Below are 20735 nucleotides of genomic sequence, written 5' to 3'. Positions count from 1 at the left end.
TGGTCACCCTGTTCTCATTGATATACTTATAGAATATCTTGGGATTTTCCCTACTTTTACCAGCCAGAGCTTTCTCATATCCCCTCTTTGCTCTCCTAACTGCTTTCCTAAGCTCCACCCTGCACTTTCTGTACTCCACTGATGCCTCCGCTGATTTGCTTCCCTTGTACCTGCTAAAAGCCTCTCTTTTCCTTCTCATCATATCCTGAATATCTCTGGTCATCCATGGCTCTCTGGGTTTGTTACTCCTTACTATCACCCCAGAGGTAACATGTTGAGCCTATACCCTCCCCATTTCCTTTATGAACAACCACCACCCCCCCCCCCCCCCCCACAACCCCCCCAACTGCTCCTCTGTAGATTTCCCCACAAGTAGCTGTTCCCAGTCTACCTTGGCCAGATCTGGCCTTACTTTACTAAAATCCGCTCTCCCCCAATCCAAAACATTTTTTTGCAAATAGTCTATTTCTTTGTCCATAACAAGCTTAAATTGTACCATATTGTGGTCGCTATCACTAAAATGCTCCCCCACACCACCTCAGCCACCTGTCCGGCTTCATTCCCCAGAATTAGGTCCAGCACTGTGCCGTCCCTTGTTGGACCCTCTACCTATTGACCTAAAATATTCTCCTGTACACATTTCAAGGAATCCACTCCATCCAAGCCCTTAACACTATTTCTATCCCAATTAATGTTGGGAAAGTTGAAATCATCTAATATAATCGCCCTATTGTTATTGTTTTTACTCACTTCTACAAATCGTGCACATATTTGCTCCTCAATTTCTTGCTGCCTATCTGGGCGCCTATAATAAATACCTAACAATGTGGCTGACCCTTTTTTTATTCCTAAGCTTTACCTACAAATCTTCATTTGATGCACCCTCCAAGATATCATCTCTCCTTACTGCAGTAACTGATTCCTTAACTAATAATGCAATGCCTCCTCCTCTTTAAACCCCTACCCTGTCTCACCTGAAGATTCTATATCCCGGAATGTTGAGTTGCCAATCCTGCCCCTCCCTCAACCACATGTCAGTGATGGCTAATATATCACAATTCCACGTGTCAATCCTCACCCTTAACTCATCCGTTTTACCTGTAATACTCCTGGCATTGCCTTACCATCCAGCCTTGCCTTACTCCCTTGAAACTTAGTGCAGCTGTACTCTCTCTGACTTGATTGTTTTAATGTATTATGATGTATCCCTATTCTGCTAACATTCCGTGTCCCCTCCCCCTGCCGATTTAGTTTAAACTCATTCCAACAGCACTAGCAAACCCACCCGCAAGGATGCTAGTCCCGTTCTGGTTCAGATGCAGACCGTCCCACTTGTAGAGGTCCCACCTTCCCCAGAAACAGTCCCAGTGATCCAGGAATCTAAAACCCTCCTTCTGCACCAACTCTTAAGCCACGTATTCATCTGCGCTATTTTCCTATTTCTGAGCTCGCTAGCATGTGGCCCTGGGAGTAATCCAGAGATTACAACCCGAGAGGTCTTGCTTTTTTGTCTACTGCCTAACTCTGTGAATTCTTGATGCAAGACCTCATCCCTCCTTCTATCTATGTCATTGGTAGATGATGTTCAAAGAGACTTGGGTGTGCTCGAACAAGGAACAAAGAAAGCTAGCATGCAGGCACAGCAAGCAATTAGGAAGGAAAATGGCATGTTGGCCGTTATTGCAAGGAGATTGAAGTATAATTGTACAGGGTTTTGCTGAGACTGTATCTGCAATACTGTGTACAGTTTTGGTCTCAACATTTAAGAATGGATATATTTGCGTGTGAGGGTGGTACAGCAAAGGTTCCTTGGGGTGATGGTGTTTTTCTATATGAAAGGCTAAGTAAATTGGCTTATATTCTCTGGAGTTTAGAAAAATATGTAGTGATCACATTGAAACCTAGAAAATTCTGAAGGGGCCTGATAATGTTCATGCTGAAAGATTGTTTCCGCTGGCCTGGGAATCTAAAACATGGGGGCACAGTCTCAGGATAAGGGGCTGATCATTTAGAACTGAGATGAGGAGAAATTGCTTCACTCAAAGGGTTGTGAATCTTTGAAATTCTGTATCCCAGAGGGTTGAGGATGCACCATAGTTCAGTACACTTAAGGCTGGTGCAGACAGATTTTTAGTTTCTCAGGGAACAACGGGATATGGGGAGCAAGTGGGGAAATGGAGTTGAAGCCCGAGATCAGCCATGATTGTATTGAATGGTGGAGCAGGCTCGATGGTCCATTTGGTCTACTCCTCCTATTTCTAGTGTTCTTGTGACATGCAATAAGCAGGTGAGTGGGGGAGCATTGGATATAGCATGAAGAAAAAGCTGAATGAGAGCCAATGGTCAGAGCGGACGATCTTAGGGGATTAGGTAGTACTATAGAATCACTGTGCATCTCACCTTTGGAGGCCTGAAGGTGTCATATAGAAAGTGATTCAAATGCACACCTCATTTTTAAAATCTGCACAAACATTTAGGCTGATTTTCCTGAGTGCTTACAATGGTAAATTGGTACAGCCTGGGTGGGGTGGAGAAAGATTAGACAGGAATCCAAACATAACATCAAGCCTATAATATACTTGTTCAGGTTTAGGCAGACAGTTATTATAGGATGTAGATGATGGGATGATCTCATGTCACATACTTCCTGTCATCTGTGCCTGCGCAACATTGATTCATTCCTGGAATCCAGCTTTGACTCTGCTGATGGTGGGGGCATGGTTCCAATTTTACTCTCCAACTAAGTGAAAATTGTGGAGTTCTTTTCAGTTTTGTATTCCTCAGCCAGCTGTGCTGGCCACCTCCTCGCTGCAGCAAAACACTGGAGCAATTCCACCCCCACCACCACCCCCAATCAGTGAATAGCTCTAGCATCTTCCCTCAAAATGTAAACATGTGAAGACACACAGCCATGATGACAAACCAAAAACCAGCAACCTTTAATTTTGAAAGAAATTCTATGACATTATAGCCAAGCATGAAAATAATTAAAGGTGATAAATAGGAAATGCATGCAAGACCCAAGACTGTTAATAGTATATAGAAAACAGCAGCAACTTGCATTTATGTAGCACCTTTAATGGGTCCAATGGTGCAGGAATAGCCCAAAGGGGTTCACAGGGGTGTAATAAAAGAATGGAGACTGAGTTTAAAAAGCGGATATTAGGGGCATTGCTTTACTGACAAGATTAATTAAAACCTTGCTAACCTTAACATCTTATGCCTTCATGTAACAAAGCAGTAAGTAGTACTTTAACTAAGTAGTACTCAGTTTACAGTTTTAAAACCACATGCCTCATTCAATAAACTATCCCCTCCAAAACTGGACTAGAAAGTGCTGGAAAACTCAGCAGGCCTGGCAGCAACTGTGGAGAGAGAAACAGAGTTAACCTTTCAAGTTCAATATGAATGTTCCCACTCTGGACCTACAGCAGTACGAGATAATTTTGCCAGGTACCATTACCTTCAAGTGAAGCTGGAAGTGATGACAGAATCAAATCTCATGAGATTCACAAAAATCTCAGCACTTGGGTCAAATTATCAGGCGTGTCAATTTTTAATTAAAAAAAAACACAACTGACTGGGGATAATTTTCAAATGTGATTTATTGGAGAAAATCAGTGAATCTGAAAATAACCATTGTCATTTTTTACACACACACAACATAGTAAAATGAAGATACATTTGTGGAAAACAGCTCTGGAGGAGGGGAGCTTGGGCGTCACGCCTCTAGGAGCAATGGCCAATTTGTCCTACAGGACAGTTTAACAAAGACTGTTAATTATTAGATTTTGCATTGCACAGTTGACAAAGTGTAAAGCAATGGAGTGGGAGATAATGACAGATAAGATGCTGGGATCTTGGGTTTCCATTTTGTTGAGAGGTGTGTTCAGGCGGAGGGGAGTGGTCGAAAGTGACAGCCCCGCAGAAATTGACTACAAGTCCCAGGTGTCAGCGGACGAAGCGGATGGAGAGCAGCGTTCTCCCCCTGCCGGAGAGAATGGGAACCTCAGCTCGCACAGAGCAGGTGTTCGCTCCTCAGCCTCAAACACTCTGCCAGCAGCCCCTCAACCCTTCGTCCCTGTCTCAATCCGCTGCTCGAATCGAAGAGGCAGCATCTCGGCAGGGAAGAGGACGCGGGCGGACTCAGTGCAATCGGCCCTCCATCATTGGTCCCCACGGTGCAGGATGTTCCCTGCATTTTAATCCAGCAATGATCCCCGAGCAGCGCAATCATGTTGCTACCATCGAGAACATCCCAGCCGAAGCCATCACCGCATCACCAACCCTGCTGCAGAGGATAAGGAAAGTATTCACAAGGTAAGAGACCAACACCCCCTCCCCCCTCTCCCGATAGATCCCTGTCCAGCCGGAGCGGACCTCCCACACCCTAAAATCTGTCTCAAAGAGACCGCAGTAAACAATGTAGGTGGTTAGACTCTGCACTCAACAGCTGCTGGATCGGCTCCCACCGTCACTACAAGGGGAAAAAGTTGTCTCCGACTCATATTGTAGAGATAGTCTGTTTTTTAATCCGCACGCAGCCTCAGTTTTATTTTATAACAGTGCAAGGTATTTAGAGTGACCGTGATGTTAGGAGATGCGCCTTATTAACTCAAATTCCTGATGATCATGATGAATCCAGCTCTATTTAAATTGACCCGCTAGTTAACAGCGTCTCCGCAGATTCATTACCCTCGATAACTCCAGCCCACTTTACCAGTGACTAGATACCATTCACTGATACTGGGCTCAGGCGAGGGATGCTAAGGTTTATTGACTCATTTCTGACATTAGAGTCGCATCTCAGTCTTCCATGAGTCGAATGAGTAATTAGTTGGGACTTTATACAGTGGATTTACTTGAGGTTCGAATCGCCAAACATCCTTTTAATGAGCATCCCCCGCCCTCAACTCCTCAGGTCTTACGAGGCAGCGAAACCCAAAGCTGGCAATGATCACTGATGTTCTTTGTGTGCTGGGTTTTTTCTTTCATCGCTGAGATTTCTTGCTCTCTGCAAGGGTGCACCGGGGACAGGGCTCGTAAAACGGTAATGGGGACTCCCTGCCTGGGAAAAAAAAAATCTCATCAATTTCGGCCTAGAATCCATCAGTTTGTTTTTCGGTATTCCTCACAATCCAAAGCTCATAAAACAAAAGACAAATTATTCAAAACCCGCTAAAGCAACGAAATAGTAGATGATATTCTTAATGCTCCATCACAATGCAACAGTATTTCAGTGCAAACGCGATATCATGTAATGATGCACTTACTGCCCAATCTAGATTCTCCTTACACCATACATCAGTGTGATTCTTGTGATTCTTTTAAATGCATTTATCTAATTCACTTAAAAAAATGAAATTTTACTCATGCCAAAATCGAGCAGTCCATGATGGACCTCCATTGTTCGGTGTAGTTATTTGATATGCTGGGTCTTGTTACATTTTCTGGTAACTGACAGCACACTGGGAATGTTAGGAATCATTCCAAAAGCACCATTTTATGATTATATTCTCAACCTTAGTCTTTTTCACAGTTTTCCTACATTTCTATTTTCTCTGTTTTTCTATAAAAACTGATAACTGTCAGATTATTTTAATGGACAGCTTCACATTTAACTAGGTAGCATGCCCAGGCACTGAAAATAGAATAAATCAATTCTACCCAGACACGCACGTTGAAGAATTAACTGATGTTGAACTGTGTTTCTCCCTCGTCAATAAGTTTCATAATAATGATTGTCTCCCACTCCTTTTCAAATGTCCAATGATATTTAAACTAGACATGGACTGGTATTAGCTGGAGTTCAAATTTAAATGCATTCCCCAAAACAAGTTGTGAGTCTAACCTGCAAAAACCTGCACTTTTGCTTGTTCACTGACTAGAAAAAAATAGACCATTTATCCACCTTAATAAATCAGGAAATTGGGCCAGTTAAAGTGAGCATTGTTGCCTTTGGAATGGATTGTTGTCAGCAGTGGTGTTCAACATTCCCGGAGACCAGGGTTTCTCATTGCTGATTAATCACATTTCAAGTGGAGCTTTAGCCTGTTGGCCACAGTATTTTGTATACCGAGGTGTAATAAATATTTGTGAAGCATTTAACTTTTGCATGCTGCATGCAATTATGTGGCGCAGTGATCTTTAAAGTTTTCATTCAACAGTCAAGAATGAGGCAGAGAGTTTTTGTGTGGGAATAAATGGTTACTTATGTTTTTCTTTTACCTTCCCTTAAAAATTCCAACTTGTAATTTATTTGCTAGGTTCTCTCTTTCCTTGTCCCTATATTCACACCTCTTCTGTGGTTGAGAGGATTCTGCCTGTAAACATATCTGCACAGATGATATGATGCTGCTCCTTGTTTGAGCCTCTATGAGGCAGACTTGAGCAGTTAGGGAGGACCTCCCCAACACTGCTTCTCAGGCAACCATGCTACTAAGACTGGCAAACTTGCCTTCCAGATGAATACTATGTGCAAATGCCCATCATGGCTGGTATTTAAACTTGAAACTCTCAGTTAAGCAATGTAGCACTATTACCACTGGGATACAGTTACTTATAGTATCGAGTCTAGTAAGTGATTGATCTATCAATCTCTAAAATTAGCAGCGTGGAGGTCTTGCGGCACAGTGCCCCTGCTTCTGGCCAGAAGCCCTGGGTCCAGGACTTGATGGCTGTTCGTAATGTGACCAAACAGATTGATTTTTCAACCTGTAAATCCTCCCAGCCTGCCTATGGCAAGCAGTGAGAGCGGGAGAGTCTCCTGCTCAGCTATGCTTGATGTTGAATAAGCATGTAAGCATGTGCTTCATCTGCCTCCTGTGTCTCAAGGTGCTGGAAGAAAATCAAGAAGAAGAAAGGTAGCAGTGGCTATGGCCATGCTTCTCAGTCAAGAATTGTTCCTAATTGAATAGCAGGTCTATAGAAGTTTGCTTGATTACACTAAGAAGGAAGCTTTCTTCTTCGTGCTGATGGAACAATGGATTTTTTCATCTTTTAGTGTATTGTTTAGTAACATATAAAATTTGTATAGACTCAACATTCTTTGTTGTAGGCTCAGCTTTCCTTGCAGAGATTCAGTGGCATTCCTTTTGAAGACTGAGAAACGTAATTAGGCTTACTTCTTTCTTTAGAAAGAGAATGCTTTTATAAATTGAGCTTATTTTCTTGTGTACTCTATTAAGAAACTCAATGCTATAATTGCACTTTTTCATGGATATGATAAGTCCATAAATTTTATGAGCAGACAAATAGTATATAATTCTTTAAAATGCTGAGAACAGTCACATTTGTAGAATCACTGACGTATGCGAAAAGGGCAACTGCATAAATGTGTTTATTAAGTTACTAAATCAAGTCTAGTTTCTTAGCATTAGGACAGTGAGGAAGTGTGTGTGAAAACTGAGGTAATTTTATTCTGCAAAAGTAAACAGCATGAGTATGAACCCACTTTGATACTTCTAAGCTTGCATTTCTTTAGAATAGAGGGCAGCTTTCAAAGTGGATTTTATTTGTTGTCCTTGTCTCATATACAGTCAACACATGTCAATAAAAATGAAACTTGTATGTTGTAATTAATAGTGCATTCCTGCAATAATTAACAAAGCATCGGTATATTCAATTTGGAAGCCTGCTTTAGGCTGATGTAATTTATGCAAAATGTTTGGGCTTGTTATAAATTTACACGTAGTTCAGCCCAAAATGTATAATAAGCATATTATATGTTGGAGAAGAGACAGTATTTTTTTAGTGTCTTCACAGACTGCATTTCAGCTCTCTTGGTTGGAAAGGTATACAGCATCCCTTGTGACAACAGCTTCTTAGCATTTCCTACACAGCTAACTTAAAGCAATTATTAGTAAAGTATTCACAATTATCTCTGAAAATGAAAATGATCCTTGACTGCAAGATTTTTCAGTATCATTGTAATGCTTTTAAGAAAAGTAGCATATTAAATTGGAATGTGATTCATTTGTAAAAGTTTAACCAACAGTTGTCACTTCAGATAAAGTATTGACATTTTATACCATGTTCTTAGTATTTGTCTTGTTGAACCAATCTCCATTAGTTTACTGTGCAATTAATAGAAGTGCTGTGCCTGGCCATTTTTAAAATCTACTGTAAATTCCCTGGTTTACTCAATTGGAACATTGATTGTAGAATGTTAATTACATAATCAGTGCAAGTTAGTGCAAGGTGATTCTGTCAGTGTGATTAGTTGTCATTCAAAATTTCAATTTCATTTGAAAAGCCTTGAAGTAGTAGGTTTAGACAATTTCAAAAATTGCCAACAATTTATTCCTGCCTCCAGTTAGGATGGAACACAAGGTACAGTGACAATAATGAATTCAGTACATGTATACATTGGGGATTGAAGTGCCTGGGACCCCTCCAGCATTAGGTTTCACCATAATTCTTTGTGTGATATAAATCCCAATCTATGTGTGATTTTTCCATTCGTTATTGTCAGGTTATAGATGGCTGATGTTCAAAACTTATGATGTCTGCTGTAGATTGCCTGCACCAATAGGGACTTCATGATAGAATTGGCCAGTCTATAGTCTCACAGTTGTGTTAGATAAACAGCCTGTGAGCGCTCCCATCAATCTGTGAAAGATTCAGTTTACTGCAAATGTGCTTTGTCATTAACATTTCATAACGATTTCTCCACTGTTTTCTCACTATTCCTGTTCATTTCATCACTGACATTACCTGCCCCCCTTCCACAGGTATTTCAAAGATGATCTACAACAGTAGAGGCTTGCTTGCAGTAGAATATGGCTGCACCAATAAGTTGAAAGCAGAGTAATTTATAAAGTTGCAAATTGTTTTCCCTTCCGATGAATAACAATGTTGCATGAATTCCACTGCAATCAAAAGTAGGATTATTAAATGATAATACATCAAGTTGAACCTGTTGTTACTTATGTTAAGTTGAGTTAACAGTGCATAGAGTAAGTGGTAGAATGATGCAAGTTGCTATTGTGCATAAAAAGGCAGAAACTGCATAATGGGAAGAATTACCTTTTTTTTTACTTAAACTTAGAGCTGTAGAATCCTTATTTATTTCTTCCACACACAAGTAAAGATGAAGAAAAACAGCTGTGAAAAATGTTTCCTAGCTCCCTTCCCAGCAATTCAAGTTTTATGTTGCTTAATTGCTTGCATTGGATATTGGTGTCAATAATGAGTGGTATGTCTACTTTTGCGGCTGGTTTGGCTGTTTATCCTTGGTTCTTAGCTGTGTGGCAGGCAGGAGCCCTGGGGGCCGTAGGACAGGAGTTAACTCAACAAATTGCAGGGTTGCAAATATCCAACCTTCTGCAAACATAAAAATAAAACAGCCAGGAGCAGAGAACACTTAGTACTAGCTAAGCCTGCATAAGTTCATACTTATGCGTGGAAAGATGAAATTATGGATCACTGCAGCTTTAAATTCTAATACTGTGCCATTAATGTAAAGACATGCACCATACTGTATGCTATTTCTAAATGACCATAAATACACAAGATTTACACAGTAAAGCAGCTTCAGTGAGAGTTTATCATTGTTTCTTTATGTGCTGCTCTGCTACACTAATGAAAGGCAGGCATTGGCATTTAAACGATATAGGACGTTCCTTGATGGGGACACCATCAAGCTGCCACAGATTTTACAATGATAATGTATTTAATATATAGTACAATGTTTTAACAACTTGCTGAATTGCCACCCAATAGTTCAGTGACAAAGAAATATTGTCCTTGTAATTTACTGAGATTAAATTCTTGATTTGGCGCCTTGATTTGAGGTAAGTGCTATTTAATTTTTTGTTGATATGGGAGCACAAGACAAAGACTGGATGTGGGCCAGTTCCTTGTTAGCAAAGCATGTGATGGAGAACAACAGAGTCAACCCCCTTCACTTATCAATTTATTCGGGGATCCCTGCTATGTGACAGCGTGGAATGCGGGTGAGTGAAAGGAGCAGTAAATGTGCAGCTGCAGTTGAATGATGCTGGTGCAGCGACTGCCAGCTGGCGGCCCCGTTTCATGCTGCTTTCTGTCCGTTGCAGAGCCATCTGCTACAGTTTTAATGAATGAACCTTTCTTTCGTGCTGGACAATAGCTCCAAGGATGTGATCTACATCCTAATACACCGCATCCCACTTTGGGGACACCTTTACTGTGAAAGGTGCAAGGGGAGGGAGAGGCGCTTCTTTTTTTCTCAAGTTGTCGCCAGTTCTAATCTTCCTCTTGTTCCTGAGTGATGAGGTCTGCTTTTTTTGGCGTTTCTGGGAGAGACAGCCTGGAGCTCAAACTGCAGGAACATTTTAAGATTTAAAAATAAAATCAAAGATGGGAATGAAGAAATTAATTGTAATTGGGCACTTTATTCGCTGAACCCCAGTGAGCCACATATGCTGCCCTGTTTTGTTTGTAAACTGATTTCATGCGGAAGGAGCACGGTTCTGCTAAGCAACGGTGGAACAATGCTCGGGATTTTCTCAATCCATTGACAAAAAAAAAAGCAAGTCTTGAAATGGTACTACCCCTTCATACTGGTCTATCCAAGGTCATTCAGAAAGATTGGCGCGCACTTTACGAGAAAATGTAACCTCATGTTAACTTCCTTATTGTAAATGTGCAGTAATGTGTGTCGTTCATAAAAGCGCCACCTCTGTTGGTTCCTACTTCAGACCAAGAACACGTCGACTAATTTCTGGCTTTCATTGTGTTCCCCACGGTTACAAATGAATAAAACATTTGGACTGAATGAGATCCTGTAATGCTTTTAACAGAATCACAGACCTTTAATGGTACAGAAGGAAGCCATTCGGCCCATCGTATCTGCACCATCCCTCCAAATGAGCAATATGACCTACTGCTGTTATCCTGCCTTTTCCCTGTACCCCTGCACATTGTTTCTATTCAAATAATCGTCTAATGCCCTCTTGAATGCCTCGATTGAACCTGCCTCCACCACACTTCCAGGCAGTGCATTCCAGGCGCGAACTACTCGCTGTGTGAAAAAGTTTTTTGTCACGTCACATTTGCTTCTTTTGCAAATCACTTTAAACCTGTGCCTTCTTGTTCTTGATTCTTTTACGATTGGGAACAGCTTCTCCCTATCTACTCTGTCCAGCCTCCTTATGATTTTGAGCATCTCTAACAAATCTCCTCTTAGCCTTCTCTTCTCCAAGGAGAACAGTTCAAATCTCTCCATTCTATCTTCGGAACTGAAGTTTCTCAGCCCTGGAACATTCTTGTAAACCTCTTCTGCACTCTCTACAATCCTTCCTATAATATGGCACCCAGAACTGTACACAATAGTCCAGCTGAGGTCTAATGAGTGTCTTATATAAATTCAGCAAAACCTCCCTGCTCTTGCACTCTATGCCCCTATTAATAAAGCCTAATTATTAAATATACTTTAGAAACTGCTCTCTCCACCTGTCCTGCCACCTTCAATGATCTATGCACATATACACTCAGGTCTTTCTGCTCCTGCACCCTCTTCAAAATTTCACGCCTTATTTTATATTATCTGTCCAAGTTCTGCCTACCAAAATGCATCACCTCACATTTCTCTGCATTGAACTTCATCTGCCACCTATCTGCCCACTCCACCAACTTGTTTATCTCCTCTTGAAATTCTACCTTTTCCTCCTCATAGTTTACAACACTCCCAAGCTTCGTATTATCCGCAAACTTTGAAATTGTCCCCTGCGCACCAAGATCTAGATCATTAATATATATCAGGAAAAACAATGGTCCCAATACCGGCCCTGGGGAACACCACTACAATCCTTCCCCCAGCCCGAAAAATATCCATTAACCATTATTCTTTGCTCCTATTTTTCAGCCAATTTTGTATCCACATTGTGACAGTCTCTTTTATTCCCTGAGCAATAACTTTTCTCGCAACTCTATTGTGTGGCACTGTATCAAATGCCTTTTTGAAAGTCCATATACACCACATCAACAGCATTAACCTCATCGACCTTTTCTGTTACCTCTTCAAAAAACTCCGGCAAGTTAGTTAAACACTATTTTCCCTTTAGAAATCTATGCTGGCTCTTCCTTATCAATCCATATTTTTCCATGTGACTACTAATTCTACCCTGAGTAATTGTTTCTAGAATCCTTCCCACTATGGAAGTTAAACTGACTGATCTGTAATTGCTGGACTTATCCTTACACCCTTTTTTGAACAAGGGCATAATGTTTGCAATTCTCCAGTCCTCTGGCACCTCCCCTGGCCAGTGCCCCTGCAATTTCTCGTCCGGTCCCAGTGTCTTGTCAAATTTAAGTACCGACAGTCCATTCAACACTTCCCCCTTACCAATTTTGAACCATCTAGTGACAGAGTTTCCTCATCTGTCACCATTACCTGGGTAGCATCTATCTCCTCGTTAAAGACGGATGCAGAGTATTCATTTAATACCTCAGCCATGGCCTCTTATTCATGTGTAAATTCCCTTTTAGGTCCCTAATTGACCCTACTCCTCCTTTTGCCACCCTTTTACTATTTATGTGCCAATAGAAGACTTTGGGATTCCCCTTTATGTTGGCTGCCAGTCTTTTCTCATAATCCATCTTCGCTTCTCTAATATGCTCTTTCACCTTCCCTCTGAACCTTCTGCATTCCTCTTGGTTCTCAATTGTATTTTCTACCTGACACCTATCATAAGCACATTTTTCTTTTTTATCTTAATTTCTATCTCCTTTTTCATCCAGGGAGCTCTGGATTTGTTTGCCCTACCTTTCCCTTTCAGTGGAAAATACCTTGACTGTGCCCGAACCAATTCTTTTTTGAAGGTAGCCCATTGTTCAGCTACAGTATTTCCCATCAATCTTTCGTTCCAGTCTATCTGGCCCAGCTCCATTCTTGCCCCTTCGAAGTCGGCCCCCGTCTTCCTCTGGATTGCCTATCGTCCTTTTCTATCACCATCCTAAAATGTATAATACAATAATCATTGTCTCCTAAATGTTCCTCCACTGACACTTGATTTACTTGGCCCACTTCATTTCCAAGGACCAAGCCCAACAGTGCATCTTTTCTTGTTGGATTGGACACATATTGCTGTAGAAAAATTTCCTGAACACATTCTAGGGACTTTTGCCACTCTCCACCTTTTATAGTACCACTGTTTCAGTCTACATTTGGATAATTAAAATTCCCCATTATAACTACTTTATCTCTCTGCATCTCTCTGTAATTTCCCTGCAGATTTGTTCTTCTACGTCCTTCTCACTAGTTGGTGGCCTATAGACTATACCAAGCAATGTAATTGCACCCTTTTTGTTCCTTAGCTCTAGCCAAATTGATTCTGTCCTTGAATCCTCTGGGACATCCTCTTTCTCCAGCACTGCAATGCTCTCCTTAACCAATACAGCCACCCCCTTTTTCTGAACACCTTGTGCCCAGGAATATTTAACACCCAGTTCTACCCTTCCTTGAGTCTCTGTTATCACCACAACAACATCATATTTCCACGTGGTAATCTGCACCTGTAACTCCTCAATCTTATTTAGTGTACTCCGTGCATACACATATATGCATAGCAACCCTGATTTAGATTTTGTTACTTTCTCCCTTTCCCCAACTTCACCTATTAACTCACTATTCTCTATACTAGTGCTATCTGCCCCTCCCAGTATTTTGTGCACCCTGGTATTCCTCTCTAACGTTTTCTTTTGGTTCCTACACCCCTGCTGAGTTAGTTTAAAGCCCCCCCAAATGCACCAGCAAAACACCCCGCAAGGAACTCAGTCCCAGCTCTGTTCAGGTGCACCCTGTCTGGCTTGTACAGGGTGCCATCTTCCCCAGAGCCAGCCCCAGTGTCCCAGGATTCCAAAGCCCTCCCTCCTGCACCATGTTTCCAGCCAAGCACTCATCTGCTTTATCCTCCAATTTCTGTACTCGCTGGCACATGACACTGGGAGTAATCTGGAGATTACTACATTTGAGATCCTGCCTGCTAATTTTCTACCTAGCTCCTTAAATTCTGATTGCAGGACCACATCCCCCTTTCTACCAAGTCATTGGTACCAATGTAGACCACGACTTCTGGCTGATCACCCTCCCCCAGAAGAATGTCCCAAGGCAATGTCACCATATGTTGGAAAGTCATTTACATATTGTTTCAATCACATGATCATTTAAAAGTGTCAAGATATTTAACAAATATGCCACAATATTGTGTCATTCTATTAATTCTGCTGCTTTTGAGGAGCGTTTATCTTTTTTGTCCAGTTAAACTCTTTGCCCCAGTTACTGGAACTCTCTTTAGGGGTGCCATGATTGCTATGGTCTAAAAATGTCATGATCAGAGAAGTGACCTTCACATGATTATCATCAATTTTGCATGTGCACTTTCGTCTCCAATGGCAAGGGGATGCAAATTTATATAAGGAGTGTTCAATTATTAACATTTCACTTAACAACAAATTGGCAACAGATTTACCCAACTTGTGACCATGACAACCGCAACATTTATATGGTGCCGTTAAATGAGAAAAATGTCACAAGGTAATTCAAATATGTGCTGTCAGACCAAAGAAAAGATTGAGAAATTTGGGAGTTGATGTGGGGGTGGGAAGGAGTGGGGTGGGGTGGGGTGAGAGGGAGGGAAGGAGTGGGGTGGGGGGGAGGGGTGTAGTGGGGTTGTGGGGAGGGAGTGGGGTGGGGTGGAGGGAGGGGGAGGGAGGGAATGGGATTGGGGGGAGGGAGTGGGGAGCATGGGGTTTACTAAAAGCTTGATCAAAGAGGTGAATTTTAAGGTAGAGGGGGAGATGGAGGAAACAGCAAAGCAAAAGGTTTAGGTTGCTGAAGGTACAACCATGAGCAGTGGAGTGAAAGGAGGGTGGATGCACAAAACCCAGAGCCAGAATAACAATGAGTTCTGTTGAGGGGTTGTAGGTTTGGAGGAGGCTACAGAAAGCTGAACAAATAGGGAAAAGCACAGCCATGAGGGGGATTTGAAAACAAGGATAAGAATTTTAAATTGGAAGGGTTGGTGTACTGGGAGCTAAGGGCAGAGGTAATGGGTGAGCAGCACTTGATGTGGGAAGAGATATGGGTGGCAGAGTTTTGAATGAGCTGAAATTTACAGTGCATAAGGAATTGGAGGATGGTAGGGTGAATTAGATTATGGTGTAGATTGGTGAAATGTTGTGGTGAATGAGGTTTTGGTGTAGATTGGTGAAGTGTTGTGGTGAATGAGGTTTTGGTGTAGATTGGCGAAATATGGTGAATGAGGTTATGGTGTAGATATGTGAAATGTTGTAGTGAATGAGGTTACGGTGTAGATTGGTGAAATGTTGTGGTGAATGAGGTTACGGTGTAGATTGGTGAAATGTTGTGGTGAATGAGGTTACGGTGTAGATTGGTGAAGTGTTGTGGTGAATGCGGTTTTGGTGTAGATTGGTGAAATGTTGTGGTGAATGAGGTTTTGGTCTAGATTGGTGAAATGTTGTGGTGAATGAGGTTTTGGTCTAGATTGGTGAAATGTTGTGGTGAATGAGGTTTTGGTCTAGATTGGTGAAATGTTGTGGTGAATGAGGTTTTGGTCTAGATTGGTGAAATGTTGTGGTGAATGAGGTTTTGGTCTAGATTGGTGAAATGTTGTGGTGAATGAGGTTTTGGTCTAGATTGGTGAAATGTTGTGGTGAATGAGGTTTTGGTCTAGATTGGTGAAATGTTGTGGTGAATGAGGTTTTGGTCTAGATTGGTGAAATGTTGTGGTGAATGAGGTTTTGGTCTAGACTGGTGAAATGTTGTGGTGAATGAGGTTTTGGTCTAGATTGGTGAAATGTTGTGGTGAATGAGGTTACGGTGTAGATTGGTGAAATGTGGTGAATGAGGTTACGGTGTAGATTGGTGAAATGTTGTGGTGAATGAGGTTTTGGTCTAGATTGGTGAAATGTTGTGGTGAATGAGGTTATGGTGTAGATTCTGTTTTTCACTATATCAGACTGAAAATTAGTGGCACAATTTATCCAGTGAATAACTGAGTTATACAAAACAAAAATAAGAACATACAAATTATAGTAATAGTTGCATTTATATGTTATCTTGTTGTATTGAAACAGCAGTAACTTGCTTATGTAGGACCGTCATCAGAGAAACATCATCCCAAAGTACTTTACAGTCTCTGAAAGCAGGTGAAATGATGAAGTGCAGTGACTGTTGTATGGGCAAATTCTATGATGGCAGCAGTCAGGCAAATAATCAATCACTCTGTTTTTAGATTATTGGTTAAGAATTAAATACTGACAAGACATTAGGAAAACTTCCAGCTTTTCTCTGAATGATGAAGTCAAATCTTTTAAAATTCCATCTGAACCATTGGAACAGACAAACAAGAATGGCCTTTTTAGACAATGCACCATTCCCTCAGTTCTGCATTGGGCTACCAGCTTAATTTATGATCTCAAATTTTGTGAAGAGCTCCAACTTTCAAACTTCTGACCCAGGGACTGCACAAACTGAGGCAAGCTGAAATAAATATTTAATAAATAATATAAATCCCAGTCTGGGATGAGTTTCTTGATTGCAACTAAGGCAATTAACCTTAGTGCCACTGTGCTATCAAAAGGAAAATCAGCGTCCAGTCTGGAAATTGTGTGCCTGAACATTAGATAATAACTATTATGGTCTAGTTTCATCCTCCACCCCTTGGTTCAATAGCTAATGACACTCATTATCAAAAATCACACATGAATAGTATCAACTGAGGCAAAGTACCAGGGTCCATGTAACCTGAATCCAGCAGAATCAAAAGCTTCAAGACACGAAAGCAGGGGGAATTTAGAAAGGTTTGGCTAACATCCATGCCAAGTAAAATCTATTTAATGTCAAACCACAAGATTCCATGGTAAAACATGGAACGGGGGAAGAAATTGGCCAAATAATAGAAGACACATTTGTCATGCCCAGTAAAAAAAGGTATGCCATATTCATTACTTCAAACATGGACTGTGCTCATATAGAAGCTTTTGGAACTGCTTTATTTATTTAAAAATGATAAACTGTTAAGATGGTTGCCAAGGGGGGGTCAGGTGATCTTTGCAACTTCAACACAGACTATCAAACTTCCACAAATTTCTGAATTGAATCATAGTGGGTCAGGGTCTCCCCCTTGAATGGACATGCCTAAACACCGTCCTTTGTGGAATTCATGTCTGCCATTGTTCAAAGTTTATTCCAAAACAAAGTCAATGGACTCCTAAACTCTACATCTCCTGGTTTGCAATGTAACAAAGGAAAACTGATGAGACCAGTTATCCATAAGAGTGAAAGGCCAATATCTACCTTCTAATGTATATCAAAGGCTGGTGACCATGTGACTGAAACTGGATCTCTGATACTGAAATCTTTTTATCCCAAAACTCAGAAGAGACCTGAGAGCAGTCTGTAGAAAACACCGACAAGACAACCGCTGCAGAGAAAGGCTATGCTGCCTTTGCCTTTTAAGAGCCGAGAGTCTTAAAAACCCTTTGTAAAAGAAAGCCTCCCAGCCTGATTCAAGAGTTGTCACTGTACATGTGAAAGCTGACATGTTTTTGGGTGATGTTGCTGAGGGGCAACATATAAATTAAAAATAGGAGGGGGCCAAAGATAGAAGCTTCGGGAACATCAGAAGTAACTGTGTGGGAGTTGGAAGACAGCCACTGATTCTCTGTCTATGATTGGATGGATAAGAATGGAACCATGTGAGAGCAGTCCCAGCCAGCTGGATGATGGGAGAGAGGCATTGGAGGAAGTTGTTGCAATCAACTGTCTCAAAGGCTGCAGAAAGGTTAGGAAGTATGAAGGGAGATAGCTTGCCTTCGTCACAGTCAAATAGGATGCTATTTGTGACTTTGATAGTAGCAGTTTGGTATTGTGGGAAGGGCAGAAACATGATTTGGGAGATTCACACATTGAGTTCTGGGAAAGATTTGGAAGGTAACAGCACGTTCAGGAACTTTGGAGAAGAAAGGGGGTTGGATAATAGTCTGAAAGGACAAAGGGTTCAGGGGTTAATTTTTTAAGGAGAGGGATGATGAGGGCAGATTTGATGGAGAGAGGGACGACATGAGATAGAATTGTTAACAATGTTGGCTAACATGGGAATCCGAAAGGGAAGTTGAGTAATCAGTAGTTTACTGGGAATAGAGTTGAGAGAAGGAGTTGGGACTTATTGACAGGATGAACTCAGGGTATGAGGGGAAATTGCAAACAAGCTAGATACTAAAAGAAGGTGAGACTTAGTTTAATATTGGTATTGAAAAAATGCATTGGAAATATATAATGAATATGATTAAATTAGCACAGGTAGACTTAACACTGGAAGAAGCAGGGCCATTTTCAATGTCTGTAAAATATGGCAGAACAATTAAAAACAGAATGGAACATTATGATTATGTAGCTGAAAGAGGAGTGTAAATGTGCATTAATTGAGTTAATACTTAAAGAAGGTAAGGTCAGGTCACAAGAACCAAAGACGAAATAAGGAAAAACATTTTTTTCATGCAGCGATTGGTTAAGGATTGGAATGCACTGCTTGAGTGTGTGGTGGAGGCAGGTTCAATCGAGGCATTCAAAAGGGAATTAGACTCTTATTTGAAAATGATGAATGTGCAGGGTTATGGGAGAAGATGACACTCATTAAATTGCACATTCGGAGAGCTAGTGCAGACATGATGGGCCAAATGGCCTTCTGCACTGTAAGAAAAAGTGGTTAAGATCTGGAATGCACTGACTGAGAGGGTGGTGGAGGCAGATTCAATCATGGCTTTCAAAAGTGAATTGGGTAACTACCTGAAAAGGGGGAATTTGTAGGGCTACAGGGAAAAAGCAGGGGAGTGGGACTAGTTGAATTGCTCCTGCAAAGAGCCCACATGGACAGGACAGGCCGAATGGCCTACTCCTGTGCTGATTCTTTGATTCTACATTTGGAATAATTGTGATCACCATGCTAAAATAAGACCTGCAGGCATTTGAAAGGGTGCCTAGATGAGAAACAAGACAGATCTCATAATGAAGGGAATCTACTCACTGACGCTCAGTTTGTGTTCCACTAGGGTCACACTGGTTGGAGTCATACCTAGCACAAAGGAAGATGGTTGTGGTTGTTGGAGGTCAATCATCTCAGTTCCAGGACATCACTGCAGGAGTTCCTCAGGGTAGTGCCCTGGGCCCAACCATCTTCATCTGCTTCACCAATGACTCTCCTTCCATCATAAAGTTAAAAATGGGGATGTTCACCGATGATTTCACAATGTTCAGCATCATTCATAACTCCTCAGATACTGAAGCAGTCCATGTCCATGTGCATCAAGACATGGACAACATTCAGGCTTGAGCTGATAAGTGGCAAGTAACATTTGTGCCACACATGTGCCAAGCAATAACCATCTCCAGCAAAAGAGAATCTAACCAGCACCCCTTGACATGCAATGGCATCCCCCACTATCAACATGCTGGGGGGTTAACATTGACCAGAAACTGAACTCGACCAGCCATATAAATACTGTGCCTACAAGAGCAGGTCAGAGGCTGGGAATTCCTTGACAGTAATTCACCTCCTGACTCCCCAAAGCCTGTCCCACCTACAAGGAATAAGTCAGGAGTGTGATGGAGTAGCCGGCACTTGCCTGGATGAGTGCAGCTCCAACAACACTCAAGAAGCTCGACAGCATCCAGGACAAAGCAACCCACTTGATAGTTCAAGAAGGTAGTTCTCCGCCACCTTCTCAAGGGCAATTAGGAATGGACAATAAATGCTGGCCTAGCCAGCGACACCCACATCCCTTGAAAGAATTTGAAAAGAAGCTATTGGTAAAGGGTAGATAAACTTAACTGTGACAGTCCAGAAAAAAATGGTGAAATGATACAGATAAGTTTATAACAAAAAGTAATATCTTGCATTTATGTAATGCCTTTAACATCTTCACAGGAGTGTTACCAAACAATATTTGATAACAAGGTTCATGAGGCAATATTATGGCAAATTAACAGAAGTTTGGTCAAGAAGATAGATTTTAAGGAGCGTCTTTTAAGTAGGAAAGAGAGGTAGAGGGGCAGAGAGGTTTAGAAATGGAATTCCAGAGATTGGAGTCCTGGGAACTGAAGGCATAGCCACTAATATTGAAGCGATTACAATTAGGTGCTCAAGGCCAGAGTTAGCAGAGTGTAGATATATCAGAGAGTTGTGGGCCAGAGGAGATTACAGAGATAGGAGGAAAGCCATGATGGGATTTGAAAACAAGGATGAGAAATTACTAATTGAGGTGTAGTTTAACCAGGAGCCAACATAGAACAATGTAGAACACAGGGTGATGGGTGACAGGAATGGTGCGAGTTAGAATGCAGGCACAAGGTTTTGGATGACACCAAGTTTATGAAGGGGTTAGTCCTTAAAACTTCAATGTGATTGAAGAAATTATAGTCAGAGGACACTTAGATATTTGAAGAATGCTGAGGATATAAAATTGAACCATGTAATCAGGAACAAATACATTAATGCATTTATATGAAATTCCTTTGTCCACAATTACCCGTTTACTTTGAATGGGTTAAACTTGTTAATGCATCTGGAAAATGTTTCACAGTGCGCGGAATTGTCCGTGCCTGCTGGCCTTGAGTGTGCTTGGCGGCTTGAGCCGACATTATGGCGAGAAGGCCAGAAATCGGTTTCGTGATGTCGTGAAACCAGTTCGCAATTGTCCACTCAGCCTGTCGATGACGGGCCACATTTCCC

General features: G+C 41.5%; 1 protein-coding gene across 1 annotated transcript in view; it reads left to right on the top strand.

The window, feature by feature from the left end:
* The first annotated feature begins 4016 nt into the window (after positions 1-4016).
* Positions 4017-20735, top strand: part of slc35f1 (solute carrier family 35 member F1) — a 455916-nt gene continuing 439197 nt past the window's right edge. Inside the window, exon 1 of the mRNA XM_041188566.1 lies at positions 4017-4320. Within this exon, the coding sequence (XP_041044500.1) occupies positions 4214-4320 (107 nt within the window). The 5' untranslated portion in view covers positions 4017-4213. The remainder of the gene's footprint in view (positions 4321-20735) is intronic.

The sequence above is a fragment of the Carcharodon carcharias genome, chromosome 5 (genome assembly GCF_017639515.1).
Source record: "Carcharodon carcharias isolate sCarCar2 chromosome 5, sCarCar2.pri, whole genome shotgun sequence".
NCBI lineage: Eukaryota > Metazoa > Chordata > Chondrichthyes > Lamniformes > Lamnidae > Carcharodon > Carcharodon carcharias.
Note: the sequence above shows the minus strand (reverse complement) of the source record. Positions and strands in the feature narration are given on the sequence as shown.